Source organism: Mustelus asterias, chromosome 10 (assembly GCF_964213995.1).
Source record: "Mustelus asterias chromosome 10, sMusAst1.hap1.1, whole genome shotgun sequence".
Taxonomy (NCBI): domain Eukaryota; kingdom Metazoa; phylum Chordata; class Chondrichthyes; order Carcharhiniformes; family Triakidae; genus Mustelus; species Mustelus asterias.
The window spans coordinates 71813621-71830534 of record NC_135810.1 but is presented as its reverse complement, the minus strand read 5'-3'; the positions used below and the strand labels follow the sequence as shown (position 1 = coordinate 71830534).

General features: G+C 44.5%; 1 protein-coding gene across 4 annotated transcripts in view; it reads right to left on the bottom strand.

The window, feature by feature from the left end:
- Positions 1-16914, bottom strand: part of tenm4 (teneurin transmembrane protein 4) — a 395445-nt gene that overhangs the window by 216243 nt on the left and 162288 nt on the right. For 2 of the 4 annotated variants that reach the window (XM_078222801.1, XM_078222802.1), the window contains exons 4-5: positions 14048-14061; positions 9217-9228 (exon numbers count right to left, since the gene is read on the bottom strand). The exons of the other annotated variants lie outside the window; for them this stretch is intronic. In XM_078222801.1, the coding sequence (XP_078078927.1) occupies positions 9217-9228; positions 14048-14061 (26 nt within the window). The remainder of the gene's footprint in view (positions 1-9216; positions 9229-14047; positions 14062-16914) is intronic. 4 annotated transcript variants of the gene reach the window in all.

Here is a 16914-nt window from a genome sequence, read left to right as displayed (position 1 = left end):
TGTCTGTCATTTTGCAGACACAGAGGCAATGCAAATAGAACCTCATACCTGTTGCAGCCTTTGTGTGGACAGGTCACCAAATCCTCTCTCTCCTTGCTTGGAAAATGCACTGCCTAATGTCGCAAACCGCCACTACATCTTAGCAAATAGAGAAATATTCAACAGTACTTCCACAAATTGCAGAATTAAATCAAAAGGATCAGCCAGCTGGGTGCTTGTTCATTTAAATAGTGAAAGTGGAGTGGTGATGGAGGAGGGATCCTTGTGCAAGTTCAGTTCTGAGTTATTCGCACAGGCGTTGAATGAATCTGCATGGTCCGAGTCTCAAAGATGTGCATCAAATCAGTCAGAACAGCTGTTTGCTGCCACAACCTGCTAGTGTCGAGAGCTTCCGTGCACTTACAGCACGCCCACATTAACGCTGTGCACACCGTGTTCGGACTTTAGGGCCTCAGCAATGGTGACATCATGGAACCAAATTTCTTATCAATGTACCCTGATTGATTGATAAGGTGCTTCCCACCACTACAACTGATGAATTGGAAGTATAATGTCTATATTATCAAGTACATAAATTGATTCAAATAAAGAATGTCCATCTTCAATGAAAGCCATAGCCCGTAAAATGATTTACCAAGGTGTAACGATATTCTCTTCTTAAAATCCTACATATGAAAAGAATACATTTTAATTCTCATTTTTCTATTTGGTCTCCAAGTCAATGCCTCAATTTTCTCTGGCTATTCTGTGATTAATGTTGTCACCAAGTAGAACCTATTTTCCTCCTCCTCTTCCAACACGGTTGATTACTGGAGAGTTAAAAAATGTAGATGCCAACATGTTTACTGATAAGAATGAACAAAAGGAGAGGACAAGAATATGCTGTTTGGCCCAATGAAGCAGCTCCTTCTAGCAGACTATGTATAATTTAGACATTTATGGACAGACTGTGTTTGCTTTGATCTCTCGAGGGAAGTAAATTATGACGGGTAACATTTCTAAGAAAAAAAGCTATGACATTTCTCTTTGACCTCCAAATGTAATCAAGCATAAATTCCAAGATATCAACCAAACATTATAATCTACGTCATTCAACCATGAATGGTTACATTCCACAGATGACATCCCCGAGGTCTCCAATGGATTGTGTTCCTCAGAATATTTGATTATCCAAGTCTCTACTTATACATTTAACCTTCAATTCTGTTGTTAATGAGCTATGTATCTATGTTTTTTTAATCAGTTAAGTGACAAAAAAAGCTTTTGGTAGGATTCTATTCCAGGTACGTAATGATTGAGAGAAATAATAAGCATTTGAAAATATGAACTTATGCAGCAAACATGACTTTGTTTATTACAACATATCTAAGCCATGTTCATATCTTAGTTTTATATGTACAAGACCGAACATATCAAAAGTTGTTACAAACTTAGGTCTGCCTTAGATACCTGCTCGTGTTTAGCAGTGTCAGTTGTTCCCTTAAGGGGTTGAAGCATCTTATTTTTATGGTAGTTAATTCACAATGTTCTATATCTCATTGTAAGGCAGAGTAAGGAAGGGACAGAACAACAGCATTCCTTATAGATTGCGCTGGATACTCATGTGTCTTCAGTCTCTCTGAAGCCAGACCAAGTGAACATGTTGAAATGAGACTTGACGTGAATCATTAATCTGCTCTACTAAACAATAAGGTGAAGAGATGACTTAAGATAACATTTAATTCATTCATTCCTAAACAGATTATATTTTGCAATGGCAGGCTACATGCATTGAAACTACTTGATAATCTCCACATATTCCTGTTTAAAATTATAACTGAGAATACAGAGAAAGGTTAGGAGGAATTTCTTAAGACAGAGGATTACTGGAGGACGGGCTGCTTTGCCACAGGGAATGGTTGAGACCGAGACCATTGCATACTTTAGAGGAAAAGCAGAAAAATAACTGAAGCAGAGCAAGATAAAGGGCTATGGGGTGACAGCAGAATACTGGGATGTGTTTTTGATTGATCGAGCAAAGAGCCAGCACAAAGATAATGGACCAGGTGGCTTACTTGTGTACTGCAAGTCTTTATGGCTTAGTTATTCGATGGAACACAGATTACACTGCGACTAAAATATTCTCAATTCTACATTAAAAATAACAGTTACACAAATACAATGTTTCATCGTGTGCTACTTTTCTTCAAATATCTAATGTGTCAGAATATGCAAGGAATACAAACCAAATCCGTTTCTCTGCAAAGCATCATTCTGCTCCTTAAACTGTTTTGAACTGTTTGCCATGAGGAAACACAATTAAGCAGTCTCGTCTCAATCATTTTATTTTCTGTTTTCCATTGAACATCTCCCCCCACACAATGAATGGTCCTCATCACACTGCAGTAATCAACAGCATGGCTTTGAAATCTTGTCCCAATGCAATCCACATCTCCCCGACCTCAACTAAAAAAAACCTGGTAGTCATAATGATGAACAAGTAGCTCATTAGTCTCTCTGTTTCCATTGTACCATAAGATGGAAAAATATCCTAAGGTGCTTCACAGAGGAAAAATAAACAGTACAAACTTGGCAAGGCTTGAAAACGGTGATGGAGATGGTGCTGCAGGATTACTTTGTGCCGTTGCTTCCAGTGCAGGCAGCACACAAAATGTGTTGTCCCTGCATGTTTAAATGATTGCAGCATGCAATGGCACTAAACGCATTGTGTGACTGCACACCTGAGCAGGGGTGTAAAATTGTGAATGGCTGGCACGACTTAAAGGTGCTTATACAAATAAAAGTCAGCCAGAACCTCTTAAAGGGGAGGCGCCTTCTGACTGCTGCAGGCGCTGGAAGTCATTCTGCATCTGATTCTGACCTGGAAGAGATAGACGAATGGCAGAGAATGGGCTCCAGACTTTCCTGCACTGCACTGGGGACTTTACTTCAGGAGGTGGAGAAGAGGAGAGATGCCAGCTATTGACAGGACTGGAGGCCCTCCAGATAAACTTTGTTCAATGCAGTGGGACTAGATAGCCGTGGCAGTCAATGCCAGGACTCTAGCCCTGAGGACCAAGAAGCAGTGTCACAAAAAGTTCAATGACCTAACAAGATCAGTGAATGTATCTTCAAAGTAATTTTCCACCACTGCACCATGAGGCTCGCACACTGCTCAATGCATCACACTTAAATCATTCACCTGCCAACAATCTCTGTCATGATTCATGCCGAGCATTCACAGCTTCACCTCATCCGTAAACAATTAGCAATGTTGCAAGTCTCACACCCATATCTTACAGCTTGAAGCTATTCAACCATGACAGTCATATCACCCAAACACATTTCACCGTACTCATCGTCACACTTCGCCCTCTTGTGCAGGACACATGGCACATAACCAGAGGCAGCACCCCCTAAGCCGCAGTGGCCGGATACAGCTGCATCCTGAAGGAGGAAATGGTGGTTACCTTCATTTCAATAGCCATGACTGAGGTCATGGCAAGTAAAGGGATGAAACCATTTGAGATGATGGTAACCTCTTACCTAATCCTTTCTCTCACAGTCTGCATCCCTTATCCCACAATCACTGCTGATTTACAAGCTGCAAATTGTGCAGCACTTGCTTTCTTTCTTGATCTGTCTTCAGCCATCAGTGTAGCTGACAACACCATCCACCTCCAATGCCTTTCCACTGTTATCTAGCAATATGGAACTGCACACAACCCAACTCCCTCCTTATCTGTTGTGTATGTGGTGTCTGTCTCTTTAAGACAGCACAGCAGAAGACAGTAACCTGAATTGAGGAACCAATGGGGAACCAAGAGTGACACCCCAAAAGATGGAGTTCTCTCTCAAAGAGCATCTTCTAGCAGCCATCTACAGAGCATGTAAGGACTGGAGCTCTGCTCCAGGGCAGCCTAGAGCTGCAAACCTCTTGTACCTAAGTTTCTCTTTACCAATAAATACCTTCTGTTCCTAACAAAGACTGAAATCTCTTGATGACACCATCAGAACCACAACATAACATCTACCGAATAATAGCGAGATAATCACCTGCATTGGTTCTCTTTCTGCTCTCACACTGTTACCGCTGGGGTCCCCCAAGGTTCGATCTTTGGCCTCTCTTATTTATCATCGACATTTTGCCCCTCGGCAAATCATTTGAAAACAGCATCAGTTTTCACATATATATCCAGACGACGCCCAGTTCAACCCTCTGTAAGCATAAGATCCTGTAAACTCTACCTCTTAACTTACACCAAGGCTCATTTTCCAAGCACTGCTGAGCTCATTCACTTGCCCAGTTAAGCAACAACTAGTTTTGAAAATTCTAATCCTTGTTTCAAATCTCTCCATGGCCTTGCCCCTCCATATCTCTCTAATCTGCGTCAGCCCCAATGCCCTCAGATATCTGTGCTCCTCTAATTCGAACATTTTGAGAATTCCCAATTTTAATTGCGCCACTACTGGTGGTATGCCTTCAATCGCCTACAACCCAGGCTCTGGAATTCCTCCCCCTCCGCTATCCCCTCCCTGACTTTCCTCCTTTAGACACTTCTTAAAACCTGCCTCTTTGACTAAACTTTTAGTTGTCTGCCTTAATATCACTCTATGTGGATCAGTGTCATATTTTGCTTTATAATCCTGTGAAAGACCTTGAACATTTTATTAAAGTAAAATCTATTGATTTTTTTTCCATTGCAAAGTGTCTGAATGTACTCTCGAGTGTTTTTCAGAGGTGTGTTGAATCACTTGGCAGAAAATGATGCCATGTTCGCGACCTTGATGTCAGGGGCAGTCACTCTCACCTCACCTCTGGAATTCAGGTCTTTTGTCCATGTTTGAAACAACGTTGCAGTGAGGTCAGGAGCTGAGTGATTCTGGCAGAAACCAAACTGTGTGTCATTGAGCAAATCTGACATGGAAGGCAAAGGAGTTGGTGACCTGTTCAAATGAAGGTTACTACAGGTATGAAGGCATCAGTGACATTGTCTCTAAGAACAGTACAGCACAGGAAACAGGCCCTTCGGCCCTCTAGGTCTGCAGAATGACAGGGAATGGAGCAATAGCTGCAGAAGGGCAAAAGCTTTCTCAAGCCCTCTGACACAAAGGAGTTGTCCTCTTATGTGCTCCTTAACAGTGACGGGGACTATCTGACAGGCCAGTCAAATCAACTGGTATCTCGTAGTGCATGCCCACGCACTGTGCTCTTGAATGCTGCCCAGTAAGCTCCTCTTCTGAGTCATCTCTGACTTTACCCTCTCTGGAGCTGGCAAATGATCCACTCTTTACCCCAGCCGGACTGCAGCCTACATGTACTCGGATAGCTCATCTCAACTCTATATTAACCTTCAAGATATGTGCAGTGTCAGTTCTGAGCTGAATGCTGAGTGTCAGAACTTGTGATGGGGCCTCTTCATCAGTGCTGTCCTATCACAATCTCTCTCTCTCTGCTTGCCTGGGCTGCTATGGCTGGGCAGGCAGCAGTTCCTGGGTGTCTGAAAGCAGCATAACGGAAGGGGAAGGATTTGGTGTGAGGGAAGGGATGGGGTAGGAAGCAAGAAGTCCATTGTTTGCACCATTTGCAGCTTGCCCATAATATGCCAGATAATAGGTTGAGGATGTGCTGGGAGTTGGCAAAGGACATAATGTCACTACCCGCAGCATTCCCAGGGACTGGGGTGCTTTGGCCCTGTCACTGTCAGCTCCTTGATGCTGAGAACCATCTTCTTTGTAGGGTTCAGGAGATGCAGGAGTCCTCATCTCCTGTCGGTTTTGCGCTACCCACTTCTCTAATGTGTTGTGTTGCAAGTGAGGGAGCAGAATGTCAGTGGTTGTGTAATTTTATGTTTGGATGATGTGCCCGCCATAACTGAATAGCCGGAAGCACGTGGTGGCAACAAGAGTTGAGTCTAAACCTGGTAGGTGTGTGAGCGTGAGGAGTGCCTAGATGTTAGTTGTTGAGTCCTGAGTGCCAAGGACTACTGCTGGTTGTGATGTGGGTGTGATGAATTGAGCAGTGTGAGAGGTTGATGCTGTGGTGAGTAGGAGGTGTCATGTGAGAATGCATTCACTGGCATTGCCCACCCCAATGAAGTCACTATTGTGATACTGCTGCCAACTTCTTCAATGCAGACACCAGACTCGAGGCCATTTACTCCAGCTCCCTTCTGAGGGTTGTCCTTGAGGGCCCCCCAGGGAACCATGGTACCTCTCCTTCTGTCCACCTGCAGCATTGATGTCTCCTGTGCTACAGCAGTCAGCCTGCATCACCCTGGTATTCATTTTTCAGGATTTTCCATTTTGTCAAGTTTCTTTCCCCCCAACTTGTCTTTAAGAGGTAACATGGCTTTAAGAAAAAGTAATCTGCTTGTACCATGTGATTAGGAAGTAGTGTTGCTGTCCCCACCTGCTGGTTATATGTCAGATTTGCAATGGTGAGGAGACCGACACTGGAGGTGCAGAAATGAAGTGGGTGACCCAATTTTGCAACTTACCCACCTTGAGCCGCACGGGCACAGACATGCCATGAAGCATGGTCCCCGTGCTTTCAAATTGGGGCAGATAAATTTCTAGCTCCATAAGCTCAGAGAATGAAGCGAATAATTGAATAAAGCCAATGCTACAATCTCCTTAGATTTGTTGTTCAGGCGGAATACAAATCTTGACATGACTGTAGAACCTGGCATAGGGATGGAAAGCCTAATGTTCCGTGGCCATTTAGAAAGGAGAGGGGTTTTCAAAAGAAATGTGTAGAGAAAGGAAGAAAACCCCTTCATAGAAATCATAGAAACCCTACAGTGCAGAAACAGGCCATTCGGCCCATCGAGTCTCCACTGACCACAATCCCACCCAGGCCCTACCCCCACATCCCTACACATATTACCCGCTAATCCCTCTAACCTACGCATTTCAGGCCACTAAGGGGCAATTTAGCATGGCCAATCAACCTAATCCGCACATCTTTGGACTGTGGGAGGAAACCGGAGCACCCGGAGGAAACCCACGCAGACACGAGGAGAATGTGCAAACTCCACACAGACTTGATTTATAGACAACAGCAAAAAGAGCTTCAGAGACTAAACAGTCAAAATACAGTCACTGTATCTATTGGAGGAAAATGCATTTGAGATACATAATATGTTTTCATATAGTGAGGGAATTTGAAATAAGTTCGAGGAACACCCTACTTCCCACACAAATATCAGATAAGAAGCCTGCGTTTTTATACCAGCTTTCAAGCTCAAAACTAAAACATTCATCACCACGTAGTAGATTTATAAAAGAAGACAAGTGCTGTGAGCAAAGATCCCTAGTAGTTAGTTCTTTGTTATAAACAAAATTGTAATCAGAACGAGATTGCTAAAAGAAAATAATTCTGCTTAACATAAATCGGTCAGTGTTTAAACATCAACTGAACAGTTCGAACACTTGTACAATATGAACAGTGAGGAACTGTGAGTGGATGTTTTTTTTAAAAAGCTAGATCTTGGTGTTTAATAAATTATGGATTGCAGTCACTGACTTGACTCCCAAAGGAAGGAAACCTGCCTAGCGGTGCTGAGGAAGTGCTGCATTGTCAGAGGTGCTGTCCTTTAGAGGAATTATTAAACCAAGGCCTATCTCAGGTGATCATAAAAAATACAGGGTACTATTTGAAGAATAGCAGAGAAGGTCTCCTCAATGTCATGGTAATAATTATCCCTCAACATCCCTACCTGTAACTGCAACACTATATTCTGCAGCCTATCCCTTTCCCTTTCCCCATGTAAATATAGAAACATAGAAACTAGTAGCAGGAATAGGCCATTCGGCCCTTCAAGCCTGCTCCATCATTCATTCTGATCATGGCTGATCATCAAATTCAATATCCTGATATGAACAGTATATTTTGCATGTCTCAAAGAACAAAGAACAGTACAGCACAGGAAACAGGCCCTTCGGCCCTCCACGCCTGTGCCGCTCCTTGGTCCAACTAGACCAATTGTTTGTGTCCCTCCATTCCCAGGCTGCTCATGTGACTATCCAGGTAAGTCTTAAACGATGTCAGCGTGCCTGCCTCCACCACCCTACTTGGCAGCGCATTCCAGGCTCCCACCACCTTCTGTGTAAAAAACGTCCCTCTGATGTCTGAGTTATACTTCGCCCCTCTCAGCTTGAGCCCGTGACCCCTCGTGATCGTCACCTCCGACCTGGGAAAAAGCTTCCCACTGTTCACCCTATCTATACCCTTCATAATCTTGTACACCTCTATTAGATCTCCCCTCATTCTCCGTCTTTCCAAGGAGAACAACCCCAGTCTACCCAATCTCTTCTCATAGCTAAGACCCTCCATACCAGGCAACATCCTGGTAAACCTTCTCTGCACTCTCTCTAACGCCTCCACGTCCTTCTGGTAGTGCGGCGACCAGAACTGGACGCAGTACTCCAAATGTGGCCTAACCAGCGTTCTATACAGCTGCATCATCAGACTCCAGCTTTTATACTCTATACCCCGTCCTATAGAGGCAAGCATACCATATGCCTTCTTCACCACCTTCTCCACCTGTGTTGCCACCTTCAAGGATTTGTGGACTTGCACACCTAGGTCCCTCTGTGTTTCTACACTCCTGATGACTCTGCCATTTATTGTATAACTCCTCCCTACATTACTTCTTCCAAAATGCATCACTTCGCATTTATCCGGATTAAACTCCATCTGCCACCTCTCCGCCCAATTTTCCAGCCTATCTATATTGCCCGACAATGCTCTTCGCTATCCGCAATTCCAGCGGATGTGCAAGAAACAATATTTTTCACTGTATCCCAATACATGTGACAATAATAAATCAAATCAGATCACAAATAGAGATTAACAGGTCATGATATCACTGCTGTTTGTGGGAAGCAACCTCAGCGTTTCAGGAAAAGTACGCCATTGGTTTTAAATCAGACTGAGATATCCTGAGATATCCTGAGTTCATGGTAGATGTTATATAAATGCAAAATTATTTTTTCTTCTTCTAACAGACAATAAAAAGAAAACTCTCTGAAACTGAAGCTGCAATTTTCTTTTGTGGATGCAATTTGGACAGAAAAGAATGCTTAATTGTTCAACCAGGGACTCGAGATCCAAATCATAGTCAGTTACAAAGAAAATTGAGGGGGTTCAATATAAAGTTGGTGATATACTTGGTGAAATCCCATTTTAGGTCAGTTTTTGGCTATACCTGCACCGAGGCAGGCCGGGCAAACCTGGAAGCTACCCTGCAGCACTGGCCCCCTGGTCTACTGCGATCTGTTGTGTCTGGAAACTGGAGGCCGACTGGAAAATCCTGGTCAGTTTACCAAGGCTCTTAATGAACCCACTTTGTGGGGGTGGGTAATACTGCTGGGCCCCAAACCTGCCTTGGCCAAGAGGCCAGCACCGAGAACAGGGTTGGGAAACCGACACAGGGGCATTTTCGGGTCCAGTCTGTTTCCATTCCTGAATGTTGCAGGGCCCAGAAATTCTGCACTTAAATGAGGTGCCTGGAGTGGCAGAGATTGCAAATGGCAGAATTGATAAATGGTAACCTCTTTCTAACCTCACATATTCCCTGGCAGATCCTGACACAACAACTGGAATGTCAGCTCCAAGAATTCCCATCTCCAATATTTTTAGTTTCTCCTATCTTATTCCACTATTCAAATTCTTAATACATCTGCAGCCACTTTATCCTGGATACTTACAGGTAACTTGAATTATGGCATAGGATTTACTATCTCAAGATTTAGAATAAAAAGTCAAAATACGTGCTCTAGTTTAAGCATGGGCATATAAGAGTATAAAGCCAATGTTGTGATGTATAACATCCAGATGATACGCTATACACACTTCTGAATTCCCTCGAGGAGAATCCAGCATTTTTTTAAATGTGGTAACTTTCGCTGGCAGATAACACTGTATAGATGGAGGACCCGGCCTTTTCTAAATACATAATGGTATGAACGGGCAATAGAATTACGCCATGCCTCTGGCAGTGCTGTTCAAATTGCTCACAACTAATGGAATACAGGGTGAGCTACAGAATATAAGATGTCACTGTGGGGGCATGTTCACCATTCGTGAGAACGGCGGCTTGACTAGTTTAAGACTAGTCTTAAACCCCGAAACTAGTCAATTGACTAGCTTCAGGGTTTAAGACTAGCTTCCGGGTTTTAAAAAAAAGGGCAGCATGGACAAGTTGGGCCGAAGGGCCTGTTTTCATGCTGTAAATCTCTATGACTATGATTTGGTGAAACCCCAAAAGTCGAGAATCTCGCCGGTGAGATTGCCACTTCCGATTTTTGCTGCCCCTTGCCGGTGAGGTAATCATGGCATGAGCTTGATTTACATTAATTTTAATATATTAACATATTATTCTATACCCCCCCCTTCAGATATTGACCGTCCCCCTGTATATTCAAACTGTTTACAACCTGTTGTGGGGATCCCCCAGGGACTTAACCCAGGGGCTTAAAGGTGGATGGTCTGGGAGGTTATCGCTATTATCGCTAGTCTATTAATCCAAAAACTCAGTTAATGCTTTCGCGGCCTGGGTCTGAATCCCGCCACGGCAGATGTTGGAATTTGAATTCAATAAAAAATAAATATCTGGAGTTAGGAATCTACTGATGACCATGAAACCATTGTCAATTGTCAGAAAAACCCATCTGATTCACTAATGTCCTTTGGGGAAGGAAATCTGCAGTCCTTACCTGGTCTGGCCTACATGTGACTCCAGAGCCACAGCAATATGGTTGACTCTCAACTGCCCTCAGGCAACTAGGGATGGGCAATAAATGCTGGCCAGCCAGCCAGCGACGCCCATGTCCCATGAATGAATAAAACAAATGTCCCCTTCCACGACCCCTGCATATGTTCGTACTTCCAATTTGGCACAATACCAACTTGGCAGTCTGTAGGGCCTGGGTGGGATTGTGGTCGGTGCAGACTCGATGGGCCGAATGGCCTCCTTCTGCACTGTAGGGTTTCTATGATTTCTACCCTGTATCGGGGGATGGGCAGACCCCAGTGGGAGCCACATAGAGGAGGTGGGGGGGATTCATTTGCATGTGGTGGCAGGTGGGAGTAGACCTGGAAGCTGGGGATTCCGGTGATGGTGGTTTGGGTGGGGAGTTGAAGGGGAAGAGGTCCGATGTTTGGGGGAAGGTGGGAGTGGCGGGGGGGGGGGGGGGGATGCGTTCCGATTTGTTTGAATCATAAAAACTATCTTCAAACAAGCGTTAATTATCCATTCGATTAGCTGACTAATGCCATTGCAGTTGATAAATCAGCAATTCATAAACTCAGTGCTACAGCTTTACTTTGAGATCTCTCCCAAAAGCCTCGTTTTTTTGTCACAGAAGCAAGTCTCTCAGCAGAGGGAAGGTGGAAGCAACAATCAACCAAGTTCAGCATCAAGCTGGTAATTACTGAATATGTTAAAGTGTTGTGATCAGAGCCTGTCAGGGAAAAGCCTGGAGGAATCCACAATCACTTCCCAAAAGTTTCATTGAACAGCTGTGCATCTTGTGTAATTGATTTTCCCCCTCAGAAAAACATGAGGAAAAGAGAGATAACATGCTTTAAGTGAATTAAGAACCATCGCTTGGAAATCCCTGGACAATAGGCTGAATACTAAATTAAATGGCCCATTTGCTGGGTTATGAATAAATGTGAACGTCTGCATTTGTTATGCAAATATATTTTTGTAATAGCAGAAGAAACTAGAAAATGAATAGTTTATTTTCATGCTTTTGGTGTTTAGACCTCCATTGTAAACTATTTGCCACATTGATCCTGAAAATTGGAGGTTGTGGACATTCAGCAGGGGTTGCTAATGAAAGACTCCTTTCATCGATTAACCTGCAGAACCTTATGGACAGGAAATTCTGGCCAAAGGATCTGGCTTTGTTTGGCTATCATTTCTTCAGTAACTTTGCGGGAGGATATTCTTTTTTATTAAAGAAGAGGGATTTCATAGCAATGTCCTCCTGGTATTCAACACATGGGGTTTCAGTCTGCAAGAGAAAATCTCCATTATTAGTCTTTCTGTTTGTTCTATTGAAGCCGAAATGCTATTTAGGAGGAAATGCTTTATGCTAGAAAACTCTTATTTTCATTTGCTTCTGATGAGGGTAAGGAAGATGAACACAGCCAGAAACCATCCTCTCGCTTTTTGACACCTGATATAGTGGCGAAATGATCATAAAGTTTTAAAAAATGTTTATTTGTGTCACAAGTAGCTTATATTAACACTACAATGAAGTTACTGTGAAAATCCCCTAGTCACCACGCTCCGGCACCTGTTCAGGTACACTGAGGGAGAATTTAGCATGGCCAATGCACCTAACCGGCACATCTTTTGGACTGTGCGAGGAAACCAGAGCACCGAGAGGAAACCCACGCAGACAAGGGTAGAATGTGCAGACTCCGCACAGACAGTAACCCAAGCCGGGAATTGAACCCGGATCCCTGGCACTGTGAGGCAGCAGTGCTAACCACCGTGTTGCCCATGTGTCGCCATGCCGCTCAAAATTGAAAGATTGAAGGTTATTATGTCACTCATCGGGCTTTGCAGTGACCCCTCAAATTCCAGATTTATTGAAATATTAGATCTGAGTTCCCGTTTCATATTGATACTGTGCTGCGCAGCCTGTGGACCCATGGGGTTTTGAAGCAGAATTGAGTCATCCTATTGCAGGGGGTCCAGACTGCTCTGAGCAAAGTTTTAACGGGAACCATAGTATGGGCAGAATTAGCGGGATTCTCCGATCCCGTTGCTGTGAATAAAGATTTGGCTGAGTGTCAAATTCCCCATCCTCACTTGCAGCGGCAGCGGGGCGTGAATGGCTGGAAAATTCCAACCATTGTTTCAGGTCCCTCATTCTTTCTTGGATCAACTGCTATTTGAATATGCTATTGTGAGGTACAAATACAGCTCTGCAGCACGGCCTTGCAAAATACATATCAGGTGATACTTCCGCGGGGAGCCTGACACTGTTGCCAGAAGTTACATCAAGTTGTCTACTGGGCTTGGGGATGGTGGTGGTGGTGCCATGGTTGGGATCAGATGTTTAGAATCTCATAGCAGAGGAAGGCCAATCGTCCCATCATGCCTCTGCTACTTCTTTCAAGGAGCTGTCCAATCAGTCGCTTTCCCTTGCTTTTCCCTTTTACCACCCCAAATCTTTGTTTTTCAAGTCCATATCCAATTTACTAAAATGTTACAACTGAATTTATGCCCCATCTTCCGCTCAGGACTTTTCTTTGGAGCTATTATTTATTTTAAAATTCTTATTCTTATTTTCAAATCCCTCCATGGTCTCATTTCTCCCTCAATGCTTTCCACAATGCCTTGTACCTGGGGAGAATCAGGCCATGGAAACAAATGCAGTAACCCTTTGTGTTTTTGATGCTGCATCCATTGTGAAGCTGATGGAGTCAACCACCCTCATAAAGAGGACATCTGATGCATCATGGAGCAGCTGATGGGGGACATTCCACACCAGTCAACAGCAAGGCCCTGAAAGGAACCTGAGGCTTCAGTGCAACTGGCAGGACAGGACATTGGATGGATCTAAGGGCCAGGTCATCATTAAAGAGGGTTCCAGAGATTGGTTACTATCTCCCTGGAAAGGCAAAGTCTCCTGCACTAACACTCCACATCTCCAGGAGGGTTAGCCTGTTGCAGTACAGTTATCGCTCTGGGTATTCCCTGGTCTTTAGATGCTGACTGTTGAGGCTGTGGCTCTTCCTGCATGGGAACCCTTCCTTATGGCACTCGAGGCTGTTGCTACTGCTGTGCCTGTGAAGGTGTGAAGAGGCTGCACCCATGTCCAGTAGCAACTTCTTGGAAGACTGAGTGAAGTCAGGCTGAAAGGACTTGGTTGCAGGTTCTGTGGTTTTCGGGCTCTGCACTCATGGACACGCAACCGCCTCCTCCCCACTCCCTGGTGCAGATTCAGGAACTTCCTGAAGGATCTTCCAATTAAGCGGATGCAGAATTATCCTTACTTCCAAAGCTGAAAGATCTCATGTGGAGCCTCCCGCTGCGTTGACCGAGTTCGCGCAAGCTTCCGAAGCCCAGCCGACTCTCTGGAATTCTCAATGTGGTTGAACCTGCTGTGTGTGCAATGGCACTCCTGATGTCAGTCAGTGTGTGCATCAGGTCGAGACTTATCTTGTTTCTCATGCCAGTCAATATGCCCGGTGGTTGGAAATTGTGCATGCGGATCTGCCAGCCTTCATACCCACTCGTGTCGGGAGAGACAGAATGAAATCAGATTCAATATCAGCTCATGTGGCTCAGTCTCACATACTGCCCCTATGAAGCAACTCAGGATGTTTTATCCTGTTAAAGACGTTAAATACAAGCTGCTGGTGTTATTAGTCAAGTCTAAACTGCTCCCCCTGTACTTCTTTAGCCCTTTATTCGAGTGTAAAACTGAACAGAATTCTATTTCTAGTTCCTAATGTTCTGGTTGATCTTTTTTTGCATGGAAACTGACTTCACAAGAAAAAGGTCTTGGTCAAATGTTTGTCTTTTTTTTAAACTGAGAAAATTTCTGTATCTGCTTTTCTTTCCTCATGAGGAAGTGATGAAATGATGGATAGCGGACCAATTTACACCATGTTTGCAAAGAGAAGGAAAATGTTTTGTAAATTATCTTTCATTGAAAATGGTGGCCCTGGAATTTTAACATTTGTCTGTACCTTCTAACATTTTTGGGGGAAAATGTTTATGTGCAGATGTTGACATCAATGTCAGGGTAACCTTCCTGGAGGGTAATCTGGAGCAGAGTGGCCGGATGTTATGATTTATATCCTTCCTCACACTATTAGGGTTCATGTCTGCCCCAACCTAATATGCTGTTAATGGTATCGGCTTGAACCTTGCTCATATTTTAACAGTCGTCAGACGAAGAGCAAATTGCAAATTGCTAATAATGTCTTACTCAGATCCCATTACTTAAAAAGGGTCTATCCTGACGACTATTCCTTTAAATAACACAATTCAAAAATAATTTGGGGGTTCAACACTGTTTACTAAACAAGAACAAAATAATCTGCTAAATTCGAAAATTATAAGGTAAAAAGGAAATTTGAACATAGCACAAAATCAATAAAACGATGAATTAAGCCACAATATCACTCAACCCGTGTCTAGTCGATGTGTCGCCCAGACATTCTACAACATAACGAAACGGTCTTTCAACAAAATCAATGGTGCCGCCTCTCCAGTAATGGATTTAAGATTTTTATATCGATATTTTGTTTTTGTTCTATGTTCAGTTAAACTTTTCATATTTATTTAACAGTGGGGTACTGATCATTCAAAACATTTGTCCCAAGTAGCTTATTTAAAGGGCCATAATTTATAATGAGTTAGTCAATATTCGGAGTTAAAAATGTATTATTATCTTGCTGAGGAAAAAGAATCTGAAATCTATAAGTCAGCCACAATAAAATCTATTGGAGAAGCTATAAACAATCTCAGACACTTCCAATAGAGCGAGATTGGAAATGCCACTGAGCTACATCATCAAAGACATCAGAATGGCTACTCACATCGTGCATCAGCAGAGTTTAGGGTTCCAGTGCGAGTGTTGTGATAGACATGAGAGGATGAGGGTGTGATGAGCATCTGGAGGGTAAGCATGAGGAAGGACCAGGTGAGGGGACCAAAACTGCGGAAGGAATCAAGGATATGGTGGGAGTAGGAGGATGTGCAGGGTGAGGGAATGGGAGGGTGAGACTATGTGGGGGGATAACTATCAGGGACAAGGATGTGTGGGGGACAAGGGAGTGCACAGGATGAGGGTGGGCAGGGAGATGAAGGGCCTGAGGGGGGTGGAAGGTAGGGTGGGAAGTGTGCTGGGATGGTGGGTGTTGGAGGGCAGAGGGCATGGGGAGTTTGAGGGCATGGGGAGTTTGAGGGCATGGGGAGTTTGAGGGCATGGGATTTCGAGGGCATGGGATTGCGAGGGCATGGGATTTCGAGGGCATGGGGAGGGTCAAAGGTGTGGGAAGTGTGCAGAGCATGGGGAGGGCAGAGGGCGTGGGGAGGGCAGAGGGCTTGGGGAGGGCGGAGATGTGGGGAGGGCGGAGGTACGGGGAGGGCGGAAGACATGGGGAGGGCGGAGGAAGTGGGGAGGGCGGAGGACGTGGGGAAGGCGGAGGACGTGGGGAAGGCGGAGGACGTGGGGAAGGCAGAGGATGTGGGGAGGGCGGAGGACGTGGGGTGGGGGAGGATGTGCGGAGGGCGGAGGACGTGGGGTGGGGGAGGATGTGGGGAGGGCGGAGGACGTGGGGAGGGCGGAGGACGTGGGGAGGGTGGAAGTTGTGGGGAGGGTGGAGAATGTGAGGGTGCTGAGGGCATGCAGGGTCAAGGTTGCAGACCTGAAGGTGTTGGAAAGATATAGTTGTGGGTTTGGCAAAGTGAGGAAGGAGTTGAGGGTATGGGGAGGACAAGGGTCTTGGGGTTGGGGTTGTTGGTGGAGTTAGAGAATATAGGAGATTGAACGCGCAGGTGTTTGAGGGTTTGAAGGTGAATGTGGCTGAGGGTGTGGGGTGGGATTGAGGATGTGCAAGGTCCAAGAGGAAAGTGTGTCAGAGTGCTTGGGCCGGATTGCTGGGTATCCTCTCGAATGTCTCCTTCTTTGTTTTGACATCTAATTATTTTCGAATGACAGATCAGTGAAGCATCTCAGGGTGTCCCCTCTCTTTAAGCACAAATATCAAAACTGTTGCAAAATGCTTTTATTTTGTTTCCAAATTTCTTGCCTGAGTGAAGGTTTTGCCTTCCATGGTCGACCATTTGATGGATGTCAGTTGCTCCCCAGTAACTTAACAAAAGGGCCATGTTTCACCTGTGAGCATTGGCACACTATTAACTGGGATTGGGTGAAGAAGAGAGGCCCCTTGCC